This window comes from Lontra canadensis, unplaced genomic scaffold (genome assembly GCF_010015895.1).
Source record: "Lontra canadensis isolate GAN:19392208 unplaced genomic scaffold, GSC_riverotter_1.0 scaffold168, whole genome shotgun sequence".
Taxonomy (NCBI): domain Eukaryota; kingdom Metazoa; phylum Chordata; class Mammalia; order Carnivora; family Mustelidae; genus Lontra; species Lontra canadensis.
This window is the reverse complement of record NW_022631162.1, coordinates 1,287,494-1,306,068: the sequence shown is the minus strand read 5'-3', so window position 1 is coordinate 1,306,068 and position 18,575 is coordinate 1,287,494. Positions and strand designations below refer to the sequence as shown.

Below are 18,575 nucleotides of genomic sequence, written 5' to 3'. Positions count from 1 at the left end.
TAGTCCCTCTCCTGCCTGCCCTCCCTCCTCTGGGGACCTGAGGCTCAGAGCCATGGCTCCCTTCCTGGGCTCCCTACAAACTGTACCCTGCCACCCCATGAACCGTTAGCAGCCTTTAAGAAAACTGAGGGGCCCCCACAGCGCTGACCTACATAGCCTGGTCCAGGGCGGGAGGGGCTCTTCCCCAGGTCCCCTGGCCCTGGCCCCGCCTCCCTGCTCCCCCCACTCTCTTCCTTGTCTCGTCCCTGACAAACCCAAGAAGGGTTGAGTTCCCACCTGGGGCAAAGGGGACCAGGCGAGCTACCCCACCCCAAAATCTGGCAAAATCAGTGCTTAGCCCAGGACAGCTTTGGGTTTTCTCGGCATCCTCCTTCCCATATCTTGATCCTTCCTTTCGCCCAACCTTCCCCCACCTCCTCCGCTCCTGTCTGGGTTTCTTTTCCCAGCTGCTGCCACCGCTAGGGATACTGCCATCCTGGGGCCCCCCGCCCTGTGTTGTTGTTTTGCTCCAAGGAGAAGCCCCCCCCTTCCTTGCCCACGCCCCCCTCGGCAGCCTCACCCAGGCCCCCTTCCCTGCCCACTCGGAGCTGCGCCGCTGGTGGGGGCGGGCGGGGGGGGAGCGATGTTTGCATACAGCAGTTTGGGGGTTTGCACTGGCTATCCAACCCTTCCAGACACATACACAAACCCCCGACACACGCCCTGACTGAACCGGCGACAGATCTCACTCCGCCCCCAACACACACTGACACAGACATACACACAGATACTGACACAGAAACGCAGAGGCAGACACCAACACAGACGCGCACACCCAGACACACGCACACGGACATCGGCACAGCCAGAGCCCGGGCTGCTGCGAGCAGAGCGAGCCCGGTGCGCACGCAGACAGCAAGGCGTACGGCAGGTGCACGGCCGGCACAGCCCAGCCCCACACCGACACGGATGCCGGGGCAGACCCACCCGGGTACAGCGGCGGCGGCGACTGGAACCCTGCTTCCAGACAAAGCCCACAGGCTCCCCCCGGCCCCCGCTGCGATCGGAGCCCCCGCCCCGGTATCCCCCCACCCCAGCGCCTCCCCCTCCCCACCCAAACTCACCGTCCTGGGAGAGGTTGGCCCCGCCGGGCGCCCCGCAGCAGGCGAGGAGCAGCAGCAGGGGCAGGGCGGAGGGGCCCCCCATGGCGCGTCCCGGCCGGCTCCCCGCTGCGCGCTGGTGAGCCTGGGTCCCCGGGGGCGGGGGCTGGGCAGGGGGGTGGGCGACGACGCTGACCGACAGGGCGCCCCCGAGCCGCTTCGGAGCCCGGGGCCGAGGCGGGGACCGGGAGGGAGCCGGCGCTGCTGCAGTCGCGGGGATTAAATAGGGCGCTCGGAGCAAACCATTCCGTTGGAGGTGGAGGGGGGGCGGCGGGGGGTTGGGCTGGTCGCGGGGGGGCCAAGCTGCCGCATTCCCCACTCCCCCCGCCTCCCACACCCCCTCCGCGCCCTCGTGGTGCCTTCCACCTTCTCCCCCGGGAGCTCCGCCAGCCCGGCGCGGGTGTGGAGCCGAGGGAGGGAGCTGGCTCAGCAGTGGGACCGGGCTCGCACCCCTCTTAGGCTTGGGTGGAGGGAGGGGAGTCGGGCAGGGCCTCGGGCCAGCTGGCGAGAGCGGCCACTGCAGGCCTGGGCAAGGGCGTGCCCACTAGCCAGAGATCGTCCGGCCCCGCCCTCCCTCTTTTGGCAACTGGGGAACCCCATGAGCCTGGGGGGGGCTATCAGGAGTGTTGCCCAGCGACATCTCCCCACGGGTAGCCAGTTACCCTGCCCATTCTCCTAAACGCACACCTCCCTAGCTCCTCTGACCCAAGAGCCCCCACCCCCAGTTATCTGTCCAGCAACAGTGTGCGGCCCCAGGCAATTTCCCTTGAAAGCCTTCTTCCAGCAAACCCCCAGGCCATGGGAATCCACATTTCCCTCAACCCCTTGTTCAAGAAATGACTCCCCCTCTAAAACCCACTCCGGAGTCTTGCCCAAGTAAGCAGCCTCCAGAGCAACTCTGTAGTTTCACCTTAGTCCTGCCTACCCTGCCTTCCCTCCCAGCCCTTCACCCCAGTATTTTTGCTTCTTTCTCAGGCTTCCGGAGGAGCTCATTCTTCTCATGTTTTAATAAGTAAGATTCTTGGGTGAATGGTCTGATGGACCTTCTTCACGGAGCCATGCCTCTGTGGCTAATGCGGCTCTTGGCCCTGAGGCCAGATGTAAGATGGATGAGAGGCGAAGGGCCTTTGCACTTGCTTTTAGTTCCAAGGTCCCAAGTCCCTAGGGTTTGCTGTTCTGTGTGGTCTGTGTATTTCTGGAAGACTCTTGGTACATCTCAGAAAGGGATCCCTGGAAGTCAGTTTTGCTCAAGCTTCGGTTTTGGGTATACAGCCCCAAATCTTAGACTTTCTGAATCAAAGAATTTGAGCTATGTAAGGATTCTTCAAAAGCATTTGGCAGAACCCCTCATTGTACAAATGCAGCTAAGGTGATGGATGTTAACTGCCTTTCCAAGGGTTAAGGTCACACTGACAGTTAATAGTAGAAAACGCAAATGGTGGTTTGGCCGTGGGGCAGTATGTCTTCTAATCCCTACGCCAGTCCCCTTTCTGCACTGGGACTGTGCCTCACCATGCGGATCCTTCATGTTTGGGTCATCTCTGCCCCTTCTGACAGGCTTTCTCAGCCCTCTGTGATGGGCTCAACTGTCTGCCCCCTCGTAGTTCAAGGACAAGGATGGGGGAGGTACTCCATATCCGGGAAAGCTCTCTATCCATGTTAGCCACTGATGGAGTTGCCAGTGAATGTTCTCTTGCAAGTTCCTTCAGGAGGCCAGAATGCTGCCCCACTGTTTCTCTGTTTCTAGAATCTGTCTGGGGTCTCTGGGAGAAGAGCTGTTCTTGCCCCTTACGTGTTTCCTGAGCGTCTGGGTAGTTATTTGGAATTAGTTGCAGGCGTTTTTGGCCTCCTTGGGCTGTCTGACTTGCTTGCATTCCCCATTTCAATGACTCCAAACCATTCTGCTCCCTGGGGTTCCCTGACATTTAAAAATCTCCGAGAGATTAAAATAGAGGGGGGCAGAGTGTGATTGAAGGCTGTACAGACCAGGATGCAAGAGAGAGGAGAGGCCCGAAGGGAAGTTTGGGCTTTCTGATAGTGGTGGGACCAGGCTGGCATGAGTTTAGTCCTACAGAGAAAAAGAAGGAGTGGGTGTGTTTTCAGAGAGAATGGGGCTTCAGAAGGGAAGGGTCAGGCTTTCCCAGTCAAAGGTATTTATTTATTTATTTATTTATTTATTTATTTATTTATTTTATTAGAGAGATAGAGAGAGACCACAAGGAAGGCAGAGCAGCAGGCAGAGGAAGGAGAAACAGGCTCTCTGCTGAGCAGGGAGCCTGATGTGGGGCTCGATCCCAGGACTCTGGGATCATGACCTGAGCCGAAGGCAGAGGCTTTAACCCACTGAGCCACCCAGGTGCCCCAACCAGTTAAAGGTCTTGATGGGTAAAGAGTATTATCTTTGGAGGTAGGAAAAGCCTTAGAGATCATCTTCGTGGGCTTAAGAGAGGACAGGTGAGTATTGCGGGACTAAGAGGGGATGGGCGGGATGGGATGGCAGGATAAGGGATTAGGTCTCAAGCTCCTCTAACTAATCATCTTTTCCATCTGCTGCTCTGCTGTGATCCCCTTCTGCCTGTCCTCACTTCCTTCTCTATGGACTGCTGGTTCACTGTGCCCCTCCCTTCCCCCAACTGTAACTGCGAGGGAGGAGGACCCAGGGTGGGAGGAGAGGGGAGAGCTGTTTTGGAGGGACTATTAAGAGCTAGCACATGAGACTCCGGGATGTTCTTTTCCTACTGGTTCCTTTTCCCTTTTCTGCATCATCAGCATCGGTTTGGCGGCAGCACGTTAGGCCCTGGGAATAGGAAGCCGACATTGGCTTTTAGAATTACAGAATGAAAGAATATTAGAGTTGTAAGCAACCTTCAAGATTACCTCATCAATGCCCCTTGTTGAAGGGATGAAGATGGGGCAAGGAGAAGTTAAGTGACTTCCCATGATCACACAGATGCACAGTAAAGGAGTTACCCACGTTGGATAGGGAGGCAGATAGTCCCCTTGGGGGCAGGAGGAATAAGGAGAATTATCATCAGTACTTCTGAGCAGCGTACAGATTGAGGAATTGCTCAGTCCTGCATGTCTCTGAGGGGAAGGGTAGTTTCTCCTGCGGATGTGGATGTCTCCACTGAGAATAGCTCCTTGCCTATAATCATTCTCATGCCCTTTGTACATGCATGCACACCCAGCGTCTCAGTCCTATTCACTAGGAGGAGAGAGTTTTTGCAAAGCAAGTCTGGCCTATAAGGATTATCTCCATCATGTAAATAGGTAAAATAAAAGTATCCATGTTGGGTTGTGATCTCTATGGTTACTTTCCACTCTGAAATGCTGTGACACACAATATGCATTTCCAAGAGACTTGCACAAAGTGTGGAGTAGGTTGTCTGTGGGATTAAAGAGCTGGTAGTTACAGTGGAGGCTGGGGGAGGGGGAGAAGCAGAGAAGGAGGGTAGGGAGAAGGCGGGGTTTGGCTTCTGGATGCTCCTGTCCACTCAGCAACAGCCTGGGGAGCTGGGGGTGTGGAATGTGTTGGCATCGGTGTTGGGCTAGACGGCAGCTGTGTGGGCCCTGGGCATTCCTTTCCCCACGCTGGCTGCTCCTGCTTCCGATGGGAGGGGGCCTCCACCGAGGGGTGAATCCTAGGTATTACTCATCCAACAGGGGGATGACCGCACCTGTAGGAAACAGCTCAGAAGCCTTGGCTCAGTTATGCTCTGGACTCTAATCCTTCTCGTCTCTAAGACTTTCCCTTTATCAGTGAATTCTACGTGGGTTTCCACATTGCTTTCCTCTTTAATTTTCCACCCAACTAAACCAGTACTCCTCATACTGCTTCCTTCTTCCATTATCCAGTTTTAATTAACCCCATCCTTAATAATCACCTCTGTATGCATTTTAATTCTAACCTTAATTGAATTCTAATTTCAATCCTAACCCTAATCTATTACAGACTCTAACTATTAATCCTCATACCAACCCCAATTTAATTGTCGATTTGATCCAGCATCTTCATTCTAACCTGCTATGAGCCAGCAACTAGGACAGCAACACAGATATAATAAAAATGATCACGGGTACCGAGCCCAATGTTTGCCACATTTGGCACTGGGTACTTTACATGCAGAGCATCTCATTGAGGGGCTGGAAAGTACCTGAAGGTGGTTGGAATTATTAGCTGCCTTACAAATATGAGGAAACAAAGGCTTAACGAGATTATGTCATTTGTCAATAGTGGGTCCGAATCTACTATTTAAGGTCTGCTTGAGCTGAAAGCCTGTGCTCATTCCCCTTTCTGCCAACACATACTTTCTGATCAACCCTCTCCTAAAAACCTAACTAAATTTGACTAGAATGACTTCTACAATACTGAGCTTCCCTAGAGTGTATTATTAATTTAGGGTTTTTATTTGTTTGCTTAGTGAATTGTGGTACAAAATAGAAGCCAAGCAAATACACCAACCAAGAAAAAGCCAAAATCTCCCTGCCCAGAAACCTCATTGACACTTTGAAAACATGAATGTATTTGTGAAGTTGAAATAATCAAACTATAGACAGAAACACTCTGGAAGAAAAGCCTCCTTTCCTTCCCAGACTCATCGAATTCTGCCCACCCCTCACCTCAGGGTGGGGGGAGGGGAGAGGGACGTTGTTGGCATTGAATTTGTCCAGCAACACGGCCTCCCACAGCATATCACAACAGCAAAAAGAGTCAAGGTCAGTACCTGCCCATGAAATTGCCATATGTGACTTAGGCATGAGAATCACAAGACAATTTGAATTTATGATTAACAGTAACTGTTAAAGACCAATGATATGCCAGGTGCTACACAAAGTTCTTTCCCGTTAGTATTCCTTTTGGCACTCCCGAGCTTTCTCCACAGCATGCATTACCCCTCCTGGACAGCCGGGAGTGATCCTGTCTGAGCCTCAGGTGGAGAAAAAGCTTGGAGAGGCCAAAAGACTGGCCCAAGGGCACAGAGACCCAGGTTTCAGATCCAGATCCATCTTACCCCAGAGCCTACATGTTCGGTGCCTGGGTTTAGCCAGCAGACTTGTTAGATAGAAGAGGTCATTTGAGCTTTGTTCTGCAGGAGGGAAGAGGCATTGCTTGACATTGGAGAGGAGGCTGACCTGAGAGACTGCAGGAGGACGAAGATCGATCTGGGAGGAGGCATGCAAGGGGAAACTGAGCAGGATGACTGGGACACAGAGGGAAATGAGCGCAAGGTGCATGTCATCGGGGACGGAACAAATACGAGCTGAGACTGGGGACAGTTTTTGTGATAAATTCAGGCAAATATAAAATCATGCAATAAATTTGTGTGCCACTATTTCTTCGGCAATGGGGTGATTGATGTATTTCGGAAAGACAGTAGACGCACAGAATCATCTGCAAACAAAAATGCACATTTTCAGTTACATGGGTATCTTCAGCCTCTCCAATGAGTATCTCGGCTTCTTTCTCCTTGCGTTCTGTGCTCCAGCAGTATTAAATGGCTTGTAATTTCCCAAACACACTGTTTGGTTTCATGCCTCAGTGTCTTTGCACATACTATTTCCTATACCAGGATTGCCCATCTCATTAAGCCTGATGAAACTGGTGCTTGTGTTTATCTATCCAAACTTTGATTAGGTGCTGCTGCCTCTGTGAAGTGTTCTAGCCAGAGATGATCACTCCTTGCTAGGTGCTACCACTAAAGGGGGTATAAACTCCCCCTGTTATCCTTCTTTCATGGTGGTACAAGGATTTGTCTGTGTTTTTCTTCACTGACTGTGAGCTCTTTGAGGGCAGACATGATATTTCACAAATCTTGTATTCAGTGCTTAGTGTAGAAACAGAAAAATAGTAGATTCTGTTAATTTTACTGCATTTAGCTGAAATGGCGTATTTATAAACACAGAAGCTTGATGAACCATTTTTCTCCAGAAGTACATACATGTGTATAACCAAGCACATTTCACTGGCATGTCCCCTGCCGTTACGTATGCCTTCAAGTAGATACAATGTATCCAAAATAAGTTGAATGATTCTAATATACATGTACACTATTTCCAACTACTTGTTCAAGATACATTTTTGTCATTCTGGGAATTGACTTGAGAGCTTGCTACATCTTTTTGCATATCTTCAGTTGTGGAAAATTTTCATCCTTTGAGGATGGCTTTTAATTTTGAAAATAGCTGAATGTCCTTAGGATCCAAGGCTTATGGATAAGTGGTGGTTCGTGTTGGGTAATTCAAAAACAGGATTTGACCGAGAGGTAATAGTAGATGACTGGTTGACTAACATGGTGGTTCTTAAGGCAGTTCCCAAAGAGAAATTCTAGAAAATTTCTGAGCAATGGCATTCTGGTCTATTTGTTAATACAAACAAAATTAAGCAAGAGTGTTGTCATTTTGTACTCACACCTGGTGGACATATTTGCTTGGATATAAAAACACAAGAGATCATATGTCCAAGAATAGAACTCTCTGATGATTCCTTCATTCTTTCATTTGTAGCTATGGAGTTTTTATGTGCAATGGACAATGCTAGTTGAAATCGGGTGTTTTGACCCAGCTGTTTTGTTGCAATCTATAAAAAAAAAAATCTGTAAACCCTCAGGTTTTATTTTTTCCAATTACAAAATAAAATGATCAGTGGCTCTTCTTAACCCCTCTCCAATTTCCAACCCAGTTTTGAGTCTTATTTTTTTCTGTGAGGAAATATACGAAAGTCAGGGATAGGATAATATTCAGGGATTCAAAATACTTGGTAATTAAGACTAGTCTGGCAGTAATGGTTTGCTTTTTAGAATCACAAGATAGGAGTGAATGTTAAAAACTGCTACAGCAAAATGTCAGTGTCTGGTGCGGGGCTCTTGAGATGAGCAAGTCTGAAACTAACCTTTAAGGAGCTCAGAGTCCAGTCGGAAAATAGGCATGTAAGCACATAATTGCTACACCGTGTGATAAATACTGTGATGCGATTCCAAATATGGCCCATAGAATCACAAAAGAGACAGGGATTACATTTGTGGGAAACGTTAAGGAAGGACTGGGAGTTGACCAGGTATAAAAAGGATGAAGGCATTAACAAGAGAGGGGAGAGTGGACACAAAAGGAGGAAAGCAAGAAACAGCACCATCAGTTGTTGCTAGATTGTGAAAGGAATTTATACCAGAGATAGCTCCTAATTCTGCCGACCAGGAGCCATTGGAGGGTTTTAAGCAGGGAACTGTCAGTGTCGGATTTGCATTTTAGAGCGATAGCTCTGTCAGTAGTGGATGGATGGACTGGAGGATGCCCATCATTTGATTCAGAAGACTGACCCTTCCGGGGACCTCAGATCTGATACCATGACATTCAGTAGGACCGACGGAGTGTGGGCTTGTCTGATCCTGTGGGCAGAGAAGAGATAATGCCCAGAGCCCAGCTTTAGGACCCAGCCATCTGTATTACACCCCCCCACCCCCGTGGGCAGTGCTGTGGAGACAGGAAGGGGTTGTGTCCTCGAGGAAGGGGGTAGGTACGATGGCCAACCATCCTGCTTCCCAGGGACTGAGGTGCTTCCCAGAATGTTCAGTGCTAAGATTGGGAAAGTGCTGGACAAACTGGGGTGGTTGGTCAACAGACAGTTGCTCAGTGGCACCTGGTACTCGGACCGTCTCCCGGGCAACCCGCCGGGGGTCATCTCCAGGGCACACTGTAAGGGAAGGAATACACAAACCAGAATACACAAACTAAGCTGAGTGGTTCGTGGTTTAGGGGCAGGGAGAGGTGGGAGTAAGTGGGGATAGTGGTGATTCAAAAGAGCTGGGCCAGTTGAAGGGAAAAGAGAAGAAAGGCTGAGTAGGAGACAGAGTGTGGAGGTTGGCTTCTGCCCGGGACCCCACCTCCACTCTCCGAGGCACTGGGCTCTCTGCTGGTGGTAGGGAGCATTACAGACTGAGAAGAACAGGCATTGCTGAGACTGAACATGTGTATTTAGCTTCTCCTTCATGCACGGGTTCCGATATTCATGCATTCACTCATTCATCCGGCGTTCACGGAGGGCTACCGTGCAGATACGCTCTCATTTATTTAGTCTTCTCATTGCCTGGGAGGTAGAATTATTCCCATTTTCCAGATGAGGAAAAAGAGTCTCAGGAAATGTGGTAACTTCCTTTGAGTCACACACTACCTGGCAGAGCTGAGGTCGCAGCCCAGCTGTGTCTCCAAAGTGCCCGGCATTCCAGCAATCCAGCATATCCATCTGGCACAAATGATACAGCTACTCAGGGTTCCTGGCTTTGTAACCTCATAATCAAGATTCCCAGCCTCACTGTTAGCAAGTGCCCACAGAGGAGGCCCAGACCCCGACGGTCCTGAGTCCACGTCTCCTCACAGAGACCCTGCTGACTCGTGAGACGACCCCATGTGTAAGTCGCTCGGTAGAATACAGTTACGTTAAGTTTTAAAAGCAAAACATGACCGAGTTTCTCGGTAAGTAGTTTTCTTGACTTTTTCTCTGCAACCATTGCTGAATGTTTATTATCTACAAAGCCCTGAGCACTCTGGCCCTTTCCTAGCTCTCTGACGCCCTGTAACCTGGTGGCCACGCGATTCTGCCTTGATCATCCGTGTCTAAGCCACACAAGCCTTGGCGCTAGCTGCTGTGCCCTCTGGAGCCGGGACCTTCCCCTCTGCTCCGCAGGAGGCTGCTCTCGCTGGCACATCTCAGCTTCAGTGTCGTCTCCTCTGAGAGGCCTTCCCACCGCCTTGCAAACACCTCTTATTTTCAGCTACAATCTTAATCATGTGTCTCGGGTTTGTGTATTCGCGGTCTGTGCCGCTTTTCCTGGTAGAGGAAAACTCCACAAGACAGGGGAGCCCTGTCAGCTTGGATCAGAGGTGTTGCCAGGAGCAGAAGGATATCGTGCGTAACAACGTCTGGCGCATAGTAGGTGCTTATTAAATGTTTGTGTAAATGCACCAGAGAGAACGTTCTCACTCATCACACGCCATGTAAGCTGTTTCCCTCTGATTCATGAAAGAAAATGTCTCTTTCTCTTCACTAGCCTCGATGTAGCATCTTCTGCAGGCTCTGAGACTGTTGGGAACTTGCCCCTCAACCTCCCGGGTGTCAGGTGAATGTGTCCTAACTCCTGACTTCCTGCCTATTCTTATCTCTTTGGAACCTCGTCTCTGACCGTCCTCACTTAGACGGTTGGGTTCAGAACAGGTCCTGGTGGGTGAGGAAGGCCCTGTCTGAGGATTACGGGCATCTCATGCTCCTCCTGGCTTTCTTGTATGTTCTCCTGCTGTTTTGTTTATTTATTTTTTTTTTCAGGAGGGATGACCACTTTTATTTATTTATTTTTAAAGATTTTATTTACTAGAGAGAGAGTGAGTGAGAGCACAAGCAGGGGCAATGGCAGGCGGAAGGAGAGGGAGAAGCAGGCTCTCCACCGAGCAGGGACTCTAACATGGGGCTCCATCCCAGGATGCTGGGATCATTACCTGAGCCGAAGGCAGAAGAGAAGCTTCACTGACTGAGCCACCCAGGGGCCCCATTTTTCTGCTGTTTTTGATTTCAACTCTCTCATGGTCAGTTATGGTCCATTTTGGCTCAAATACCTTTGTAAGCCCTACAGTTCCAGAGCTTGCTACTGCTAAGGGTAACCTTTGCCAGGTGACACCTGATGAGATTTGTCACCCCAGGGCTTCCTCGTGGACTAGTTCTCGCACATGTGCATACCTGTTGGGCTGCCCAGTGCTGCTGCTGCTCCTGTGGCTGAACCATGGGGGCAGCCACACTTGGGGTGTTTTCAACTCTACTCATGGGAGCGTTGGGCCGAGTGACTGTGTCCTGTTCTATGAAGCCTAAACAAGTTTGAGGAGCCACTCCTGACTCACTGAAGATACAGTGCAGGGAGGGAGAAAGTGTGGGTTTTGAAGTTGGGCTCCCCTGTGCTTGAAGACGTACCCACTGAGTCATGTCCTTTGAGATCAGTCTTTTCATTTGTTAATCATGAGACATCACCATCACTGTCCTCGCTGTCTCCTGGTGAAGAGGGAAGACATTCATATTCATGGGAAATACTGATCTGATCTAAGAGCTCAGTACATGTTGTCCCTCTCTCTGTGCCCCTTCGCCCTGGAGCAGAGGTAGGAGGGATTGTCTCCGGCTGCCTGGGTGGACCACAGATTCTTGTCTGAGTAGAAAGTGCTACCTGGATCTAGAGATTCTGTTCCAACTCCTTGATTCCGCCTACCTTGAGCACAGCCGTTAGGCCTGCTCTCTGCTACCCTCGTGTGGCCACCCTGACCCCACCCCATTCCCGGTCCTCTGCTCCCTCGGTGTGGCCGCTCTGCTGTAATGCAGCCTCTCGCAGCTTCTTTGCCAAACTGGCTCAAGACTCTTCTGTCTCTCCAACACACACATAAACCAGAGTTGAGTTTAATTTCGGTCTTGTCTGGTCAGGTAGTATGAGATCAGTTCTTCTAAACATTCCTCATCCCTTCTAATATGCATCTCATCCATGAGAGATGCCACCGGAGAGACGGTGAGAGTTTGGGCGCCAGTAAGGTCGCTTTGGGTTTCAAATCCCATGATCTGTTTGTTGCTTGTTCGACACAAAGTTCCCTGACCCGTAAGTGCTGAGACAACAGTATATTGCCATGGACTATTATTTTTTTAAGATTTTATTTATTTATTTGACAGAAAGAGAGATCACAAGCAGGCAGAGAGGCAGGCAGAGAGAGAGAGGGGAAGCAGGCTCCCCGCTGAGCAGAGAGCCCGATGCGGGGCTCAATCCCAGGACCCTGGGATCATGACCTGAGCCGAAGGCAGAGGCTCAACCCACTGAGACCCCCAGGCACCCCCCCCCATAGGTTATTTAGTCATAGAAATCCTCTTTTTTTGCCCTTATATTCAGATCTCTGCTGCCGCCTCTCCTATTGGCGTGGTTGTCTAGGAAGAAAGACAAATGGTTATTTGGGATACAGTAAATACACTATTCTGTTTGAAAAACTTTGAGGATAAGAATAAAGGGAAATTCACTTGGTGAAGTGGCTTTAAACTAAATTTGAGAGGGTAAGACTTGAATACTAGACACTGAAAAGGTTTTTAGTTATTTTATTGATTTATTTATTTATTTTGAGAGAGTGTAGGGAGAGGCAGAGGGACAAAGAGAGAAGGAGAGAGAATCTTAAGCAGGTTTCACACCCAGCACAGAACCTGATTCAGGGCTCGGTCTCACAACCCTGAGATCATGACTTGAGCCGAAATCAAGAGTCACATGCTTGACTGACTGAGCCACGTAGGTGCCCCTGCAGAGTCTTATCTTTATCCCAGGGTCAGTGAGAAAAATTTCGTGGCAGAATATTATGTGATTGAATTGGTGCTTAAAGGTTAGCGGTCAGATTCACCAAGGTGTTACTTCTCTTTCCCTCTCAATCTGTAAATTCAGTGTCAATCCCATGCTAAATCCCAATATTTTATTTTATTTTTGTTTTTGAAGATTTTATTCATTCATTTATTTATTTGAGAGGGTCAAGAGTCCAATGCCTCACCGACTGTACCTCTAGCCTCTAATATTTTATTTGTATGGGATTTGATCAGTTGACCCTAACATTCCCCTATAAGAGAAAGTCAAGAATAACCATAGATCACATATATATATTTTAACACATGCAGTCGGGGAGGTTAGAGATATGGTGTTCCAGCTTTCCTAAGTTACTTTAAAATTACGGCAATGAGAACACTAAAGTATTGTCCAGGAACACATAACTGATTCAAGGGAGCACGAAAGAGGTCGTGGCCACAAACCGATATGGAGATTTAGTGTGTGAGGAATCGTGCATTATATCATACACTATTTCTAGTCACTGACTAAGGGTTAGACTGTCTAACGTATGGTATCAGAATGATAGATGATCTATTTGCCAACTGGCGTGGCGTATGTTGAGACCTCCCTCATACCAAATGCAAAAATAAATTTCAGCTGTATTGAAGGACTAAATTTTATAAACAAAGCAAACCAAAAGAAATTGTTAAACACTGTAGAAAAATATATTTAACCTCAGAGTGGCAAAGACCTTCCTAAGCCAGACACAAAAGCCAGAATCCATGAAAGAAAGGATTGACAAGTTTTACTGCTTGTTTTTTTTTAATGATGTAAACGTAGATACCATAGATTAAAAAAAATAAAAGTAAGTTATATCCAGGGGACAATTTATATACAATACATATAGCTAAGTATTCCATGGATAACATGCAAAATACCTAATAAATCACATAAAAAGCCAAACAGTCCAGATGAAAATTAGAGTATGTGAGCAGGAATTCTCAGGAGAAACAGTTATCTATTAAACATCTGAAAACATGGTCAAGGGCATTTGAATTCAGAGAAATAGGAGTCAAAGTAACAAAGAGATCTGAGATTGTTAAAGGTATCAAAGACCTAGGGGCACCTGGGTATCACTGTCAGTTAAGCATCGGTTCTTTGTTTCAGCTCAGGTCATGATGTCAGGGTCCTGAGATCGAGCCCCATGCCTGGCTCCACGCTGAGCACAGAGTCTGGTTGAGAGTCTCTCTCCTCCTTCTGCCCCTCCTGCTTGTGTGGTCTCTCTCTCTCTCTCTTTCAAAATCAATAATTTTTTTAAAAAGTATCAAAGACCCATCAGATTGTTAAAAATTAAAATGATGGATCACATCTAGTGTTGGCAAGTGTTTGGGGGAAATAGGCACCTTCATTTATTGTTAGTGAAAATGTAAATTGGGGCAGCCGTCTTAGACATATTTTGGCAGAATGTATCAAAATTAAAAATTGAAACACCAGTGGTGCTGTTTCCACAAATCTGTGCTATACGACTAGTCACACATGAGTGCCGTAATTTATGTGCATAGATGTGAATCATGTCATTGTTTCCAGCAGTGAAAAAATGGCAAAGAGCCAAAATATCCATCAATAGAGAATTGGTTAAATAAATTATACTATATCCATACTTTGTAATAACGCATAACAGTTAAAAAGAATGAGGTAAATTTATATATACCAAGTTGGAAAGATAACCAAGATGTATTGTTAAATGAAAATACAAAGAAGGTACACATGCTATTATCCTTTTTGTGAAAAATAAGAAAGAAGCCTCGAACAATAGATGTGCCTTGGTTATGTTTCGTCTCCACATAAACGTGTGTTTAAGTTGAACTGCTACTTACGGCTGTGTGACTTTGGACAAGGTGCTTAACCTCTCAGTGTTTATTCTCCCTGTGTGGAGAATAGAGATAGTGATAATCATACATATCCCCTAGGGTTGTAGAGTATGAGGACATAAATTAATCTCTTTAAAGTTCTTTGAATGGTACATGGCACATAGGCACTTGAGGAGTGCTCCTATGATTCTGATCCTGGAAAATTAGGAGTTCTGAGGTGGGAGTGAGAGGTAAGTCACAAGGGAGGGGAACTCTAATTGTTTATATGCTATACTTAATATTTTTACAGTGATCCCGTGCTTCGGAGTGGAGTGATTAGAAAATAATTTTAAAAGCTTATTCTAAGGAGATCTGTTAAAAGGTAATTACAGAAATGCGGGGGATGAAGTCAGGAGGTTCCGAGCTGGGGTGGTGACATTTGGGAACAGAAAGGAGGGGCTCTGTTTGGTCGTGGTTGTAGGAGGTGAGAGAGGGAAAAGGCAGACGCCGCTCTCAGGCTGAGAGATGGACCTGGAAAATGCTGAACCGTGGGATCTTTTCGTGAGGTGGAGTACTTTGAGACGGAGGGAGATTCGTTTTTTCCAAGTTGTGTTGAGGGTGGGCTTCTGGGGCCCACGCTAACACCACACATTCGGTAGACTGGGTGCAGAGACTGGAGTCCTGGACAAAGCTGACTGTTTCGATACCACTTTGAGGCAGAACAGTGGAAAAAGTCTTAACTTCTCAGGTCTCATTTTAAGGGTTCCCGTGTCATATTTCCATTATAAAGATAAACACACATGCTGTTCTGGAACAGTCTCCAGGCTAGGGAGACAGAGACCTGTTCTATCCATTGTTTATCAATATTTCCCCCAGCACACGTCTACGGAGTAACTACCACCGGCCAGGCGCTGTGCAGACTGACAAGGCACAAGGGGCTCCTGCTGCTTCATGTCTCACAGGACTCAGATGCACATACAGTGAGGGCAGCGCCGTGTGCCCTGTGCTCCAAGAGGCATGTGTGCACGGGGCGGTCGCGGTGTGAAGCTGGGGGGCTCCAGTCTGTGGGGGTTGGTGTGGGTGTTGGGGGAGATCGTACAGAAAAAGAGGGGAATGACCTGAGTCTTTAAGGAGGAGGAGCAGTTACCAGGTGGATGTGGGAGCGGGAAAAGGGAAGGGCATTCTGGAAAGAGGAAAGGGCCCATACCAAGGCATCGCCAGCACAGTGCTTGTGTGTGTGTGTGTGCGTGTGTGTGTGCGTTTAGGGGATTATGAGTATTTGGGCATCGTGCAACATGAGGCCAGGCGTGAGTGGGGAATGATCATAAAGGAACCTGAAAAGAGGGGTGGGAGTCAGACTCTAGATCGCCATTGGGCTCTTCTCCAGGCTACGGGTTTTCCTTCCAGAAAAATCACCATGGCTCCATCGGCTGTGTGGCAGAGGGTGGAAAGGGAAAGAGCCAGGTGCAGATAGACAAGCGAGGGGTTATGAAAATATTCCAGGAGCCCTGCCCATGAGCTGGGGGCAGCTGGATCTGAGGGCCCCAGAGAGGCAGAACTCCCACGGCTCCAGGGCTGCTGAGACGGGGGGACCCACTGAGGGAAGGTGTCGCCGCAGACTCCAGGCTTCACGCGTGGGTGACCTGACGGCCGGTCCTGTCTCCCTCGTGCTCTTTTCTGTCAAATCAGTCTTGTCCTTTCAATCCACTGTGTGTAGCCGGTTCTATGCCTGGGGTGCGGACCTCTGTTAGGTCTTACCTTGCTTGGCGAGGCCCCGAAGTCTCCACTCCACGTGCCCTCTGGGAATGGTCTAGCCCACGGCAGCCGGAGCCATCTGTCTGAAATACACCTCAGACCGCAGTTCTCCCTGACTTTAAACCCTTCCACGCCCCTGCAGCTCCTGCGGGATTAACATCGAACATGGCACAGGAAGGTCTCCCTGATCTGTTCTTCCAGCCATGGGCTATCACGCTCTGCCAGGACTCTGGGCTTCAGCGACCCCCCATTTCTCGTAGTTTCTCACACAGATAGAGGGTTTGGGGCCTATCTCTATCCTGCTGTCCTCTCTTAGAGCTCTGTTCTCCCCTAGTTTCCCCAACACGCGTGCACACACGCACGCCTGTGCATGCATACACTCCCTGACCCAACCCCTTCTTTTGCTCCAGGGAATACCTCTCCCTGCTTTCTACAGCTTATGTCTGTGGCTCCAGCAAACCTTCCCAGACCCTCATCGGGGTTAGTCTGCCCACAGTCCCTATTACCATACACCCTGCGTGTATCTCCCATGTGATTCTGCTTGGTTGTTGTCTCTGACTCTGACTTTGGTGAGGGCAGATGTGGCTTCCTCAGAATCTCTGTGTTCCCAGTGCCCAGCGCATCTCTCGACATGTAGAACATGTTCATGGATTGGCAGAATAAATAAACTAATAGACTAGGGGTGGATGGGGCTGCCATTAAATGAATCAGTAGATCGTGGAGAGCAGAAGATTTACGGGGAAATGTAAGTTCGGATTTGTACATTTTACTGCTGAAATGGCCCTGAGTCACCGAGGGGTGGTTATTTCAAGGTTGCTGAGTAAACCAGGCCAGCTGTCAGGTGTGGAGAGCGGCGCGCTCAGCTCCTAGTGGGTAATCTGTGCTAAGGTGTCTTTTCAGATGATTTAGAGAGAAAATAGAAGATAAGAGAAGCCATGCACACTTGAGGGCAGTGTGTTTGACCACAACCCAAAGAGGAAATCAATTTATTTTTTCTTACAACCGAGAACACACATGTCTACACAAAGACCTGTACGTTTAACTAGAACAACGTTTCAGGAAATAATACAGGGTCTTGTTAGAAGATGATGCCGTTTTCTGTTCTACTGTGCTCTGCCTCCTCCTGTCCTAGCCTCGGCTACCATTTCTCTTCTCTTCTATTTAATGATGTGAAATGCTGCTGACATTCTGACTGGGGGTCTGATAACCACTGCTCTTTGGGATGCTGGGAAGGGGCCAGAGAAGGAGGGGACGAGAGATAGGAGAGGCCCATGCGCACGGACAGCAGGGGAGTGAATGTTCTAGAGAGCGAAGTGGGTTTGGTGTGAAATGTTGCAGAAAGTTGATGGGATCCTTGTGAATCTGATGGTGAGGACGCCATTAGCGACCTGAGCAAGAACCTCCTCTGTACAAACAGAGACCCAGGCACGGGGCTGCCTGGGGTTTTCTCCTCTTTGTCTCATTTTCGCCTTGTGATGGCCCCACAAGGCAGGTGTTCTCGCTTCTGTGAGTTCTGAAAGAAATAGGCAAGCTGAGCCCCAGAAAGTTTCCTTGAGGCGCTCACTGTCTCGCAGTAAGTGACAGAGCTGGGATTCAAACCTCGGTCCATCCTGACTTTAAAGTCTGTATTTTTCTGGTCAGACCACAGCAGCTAGTCTATTTTTGTAATATTGGGTAAGTAATTTAATTTCTATGGGCATGAGTTTACTAATCTATGTAATTACAGATGAGAGGGTTGACAAAAATTATAGACTACAGAAATATACAAAATAAAGAGCAAACATTCACCCACTTAGCATTATCAATTGAATCTTCAGACTAGTTTTTTCTTAATTTATAAAAGTAATAAGATCATATGGTAAAAATTCAACTCATGCATAATGTTAAACATGAAACTTAAATTATTTTAAAATCTCTTTCCTTTCAGGGCATTCAGTGATTCCAAGACGAGGCCACTTGATCCTTTCGATTTTCTCATTTTCAGTGATGACCGAACACTGAGCATACCATCCCTTCCCCACACTCCATTCTGCATGGATACTCCACCGGGCTGACCCCGTAGCGGTGTACCAAGAGCCCTCAAGGAGCCACCAGAAAGCCCAGGACTGGGCGCAGCTCTGTGAGTGACCGGCTGACCTGGAGGAAGGCAGTTTGTTTATCTGGACGTGGGTTCCTCTGCTTGACCTCTGGTGACTGAAGGGACAAGGAGTCACTGAGGGGAGACCACGGGGCAGGGGGCTTACTCACCCTCACCAGGCACCACCCTGTCTGCTTAGCCTGTATCTGCTTGGCCTGCAGACCTACCCTCCACCCGTGGCCATCACATGTCCTCCCATCCTTCCCTTGGGCCACCACCCCTCGATTACAAGGGCAGGGGAGAGACTTGTGGGGAGGGTCTCAGACCAGTGTCACAGGATGCCTGGCTCTCAGAGCACGTCATCTGGGGACACCTGCCCGTGGTGGGAGAAGTCGGAGGGCAGAGGTCTGAGCAGCACCAGAGGCTCTGCTCAGCCCACTGC

At 48.8% G+C, this 18,575-nt stretch overlaps 1 protein-coding gene and 1 long non-coding RNA gene across 3 annotated transcripts in view; one reads left to right on the top strand and one right to left on the bottom strand.

Moving 5' to 3' along the window:
• Positions 1-1,340, bottom strand: part of CADM3 (cell adhesion molecule 3) — a 29,286-nt gene extending 27,946 nt beyond the window's left edge. Inside the window, exon 1 of one of the 2 annotated variants that reach the window (XM_032845614.1) lies at positions 1,104-1,340. In XM_032845614.1, the coding sequence (XP_032701505.1) occupies positions 1,104-1,185 (82 nt within the window). In that variant the 5' untranslated portion in view covers positions 1,186-1,340. The remainder of the gene's footprint in view (positions 1-1,103) is intronic. The other variant, XM_032845615.1, reaches the window with a different exon arrangement.
• Positions 1,341-9,886: 8,546 nt separating this feature from the next.
• Positions 9,887-18,368, top strand: LOC116859907. The gene is made up of 3 exons (XR_004381230.1): positions 9,887-10,062; positions 14,612-14,683; positions 18,041-18,368. It is a non-coding gene; the product is annotated as an uncharacterized LOC116859907 (long non-coding RNA).
• Positions 18,369-18,575: the final 207 nt, after the last annotated feature.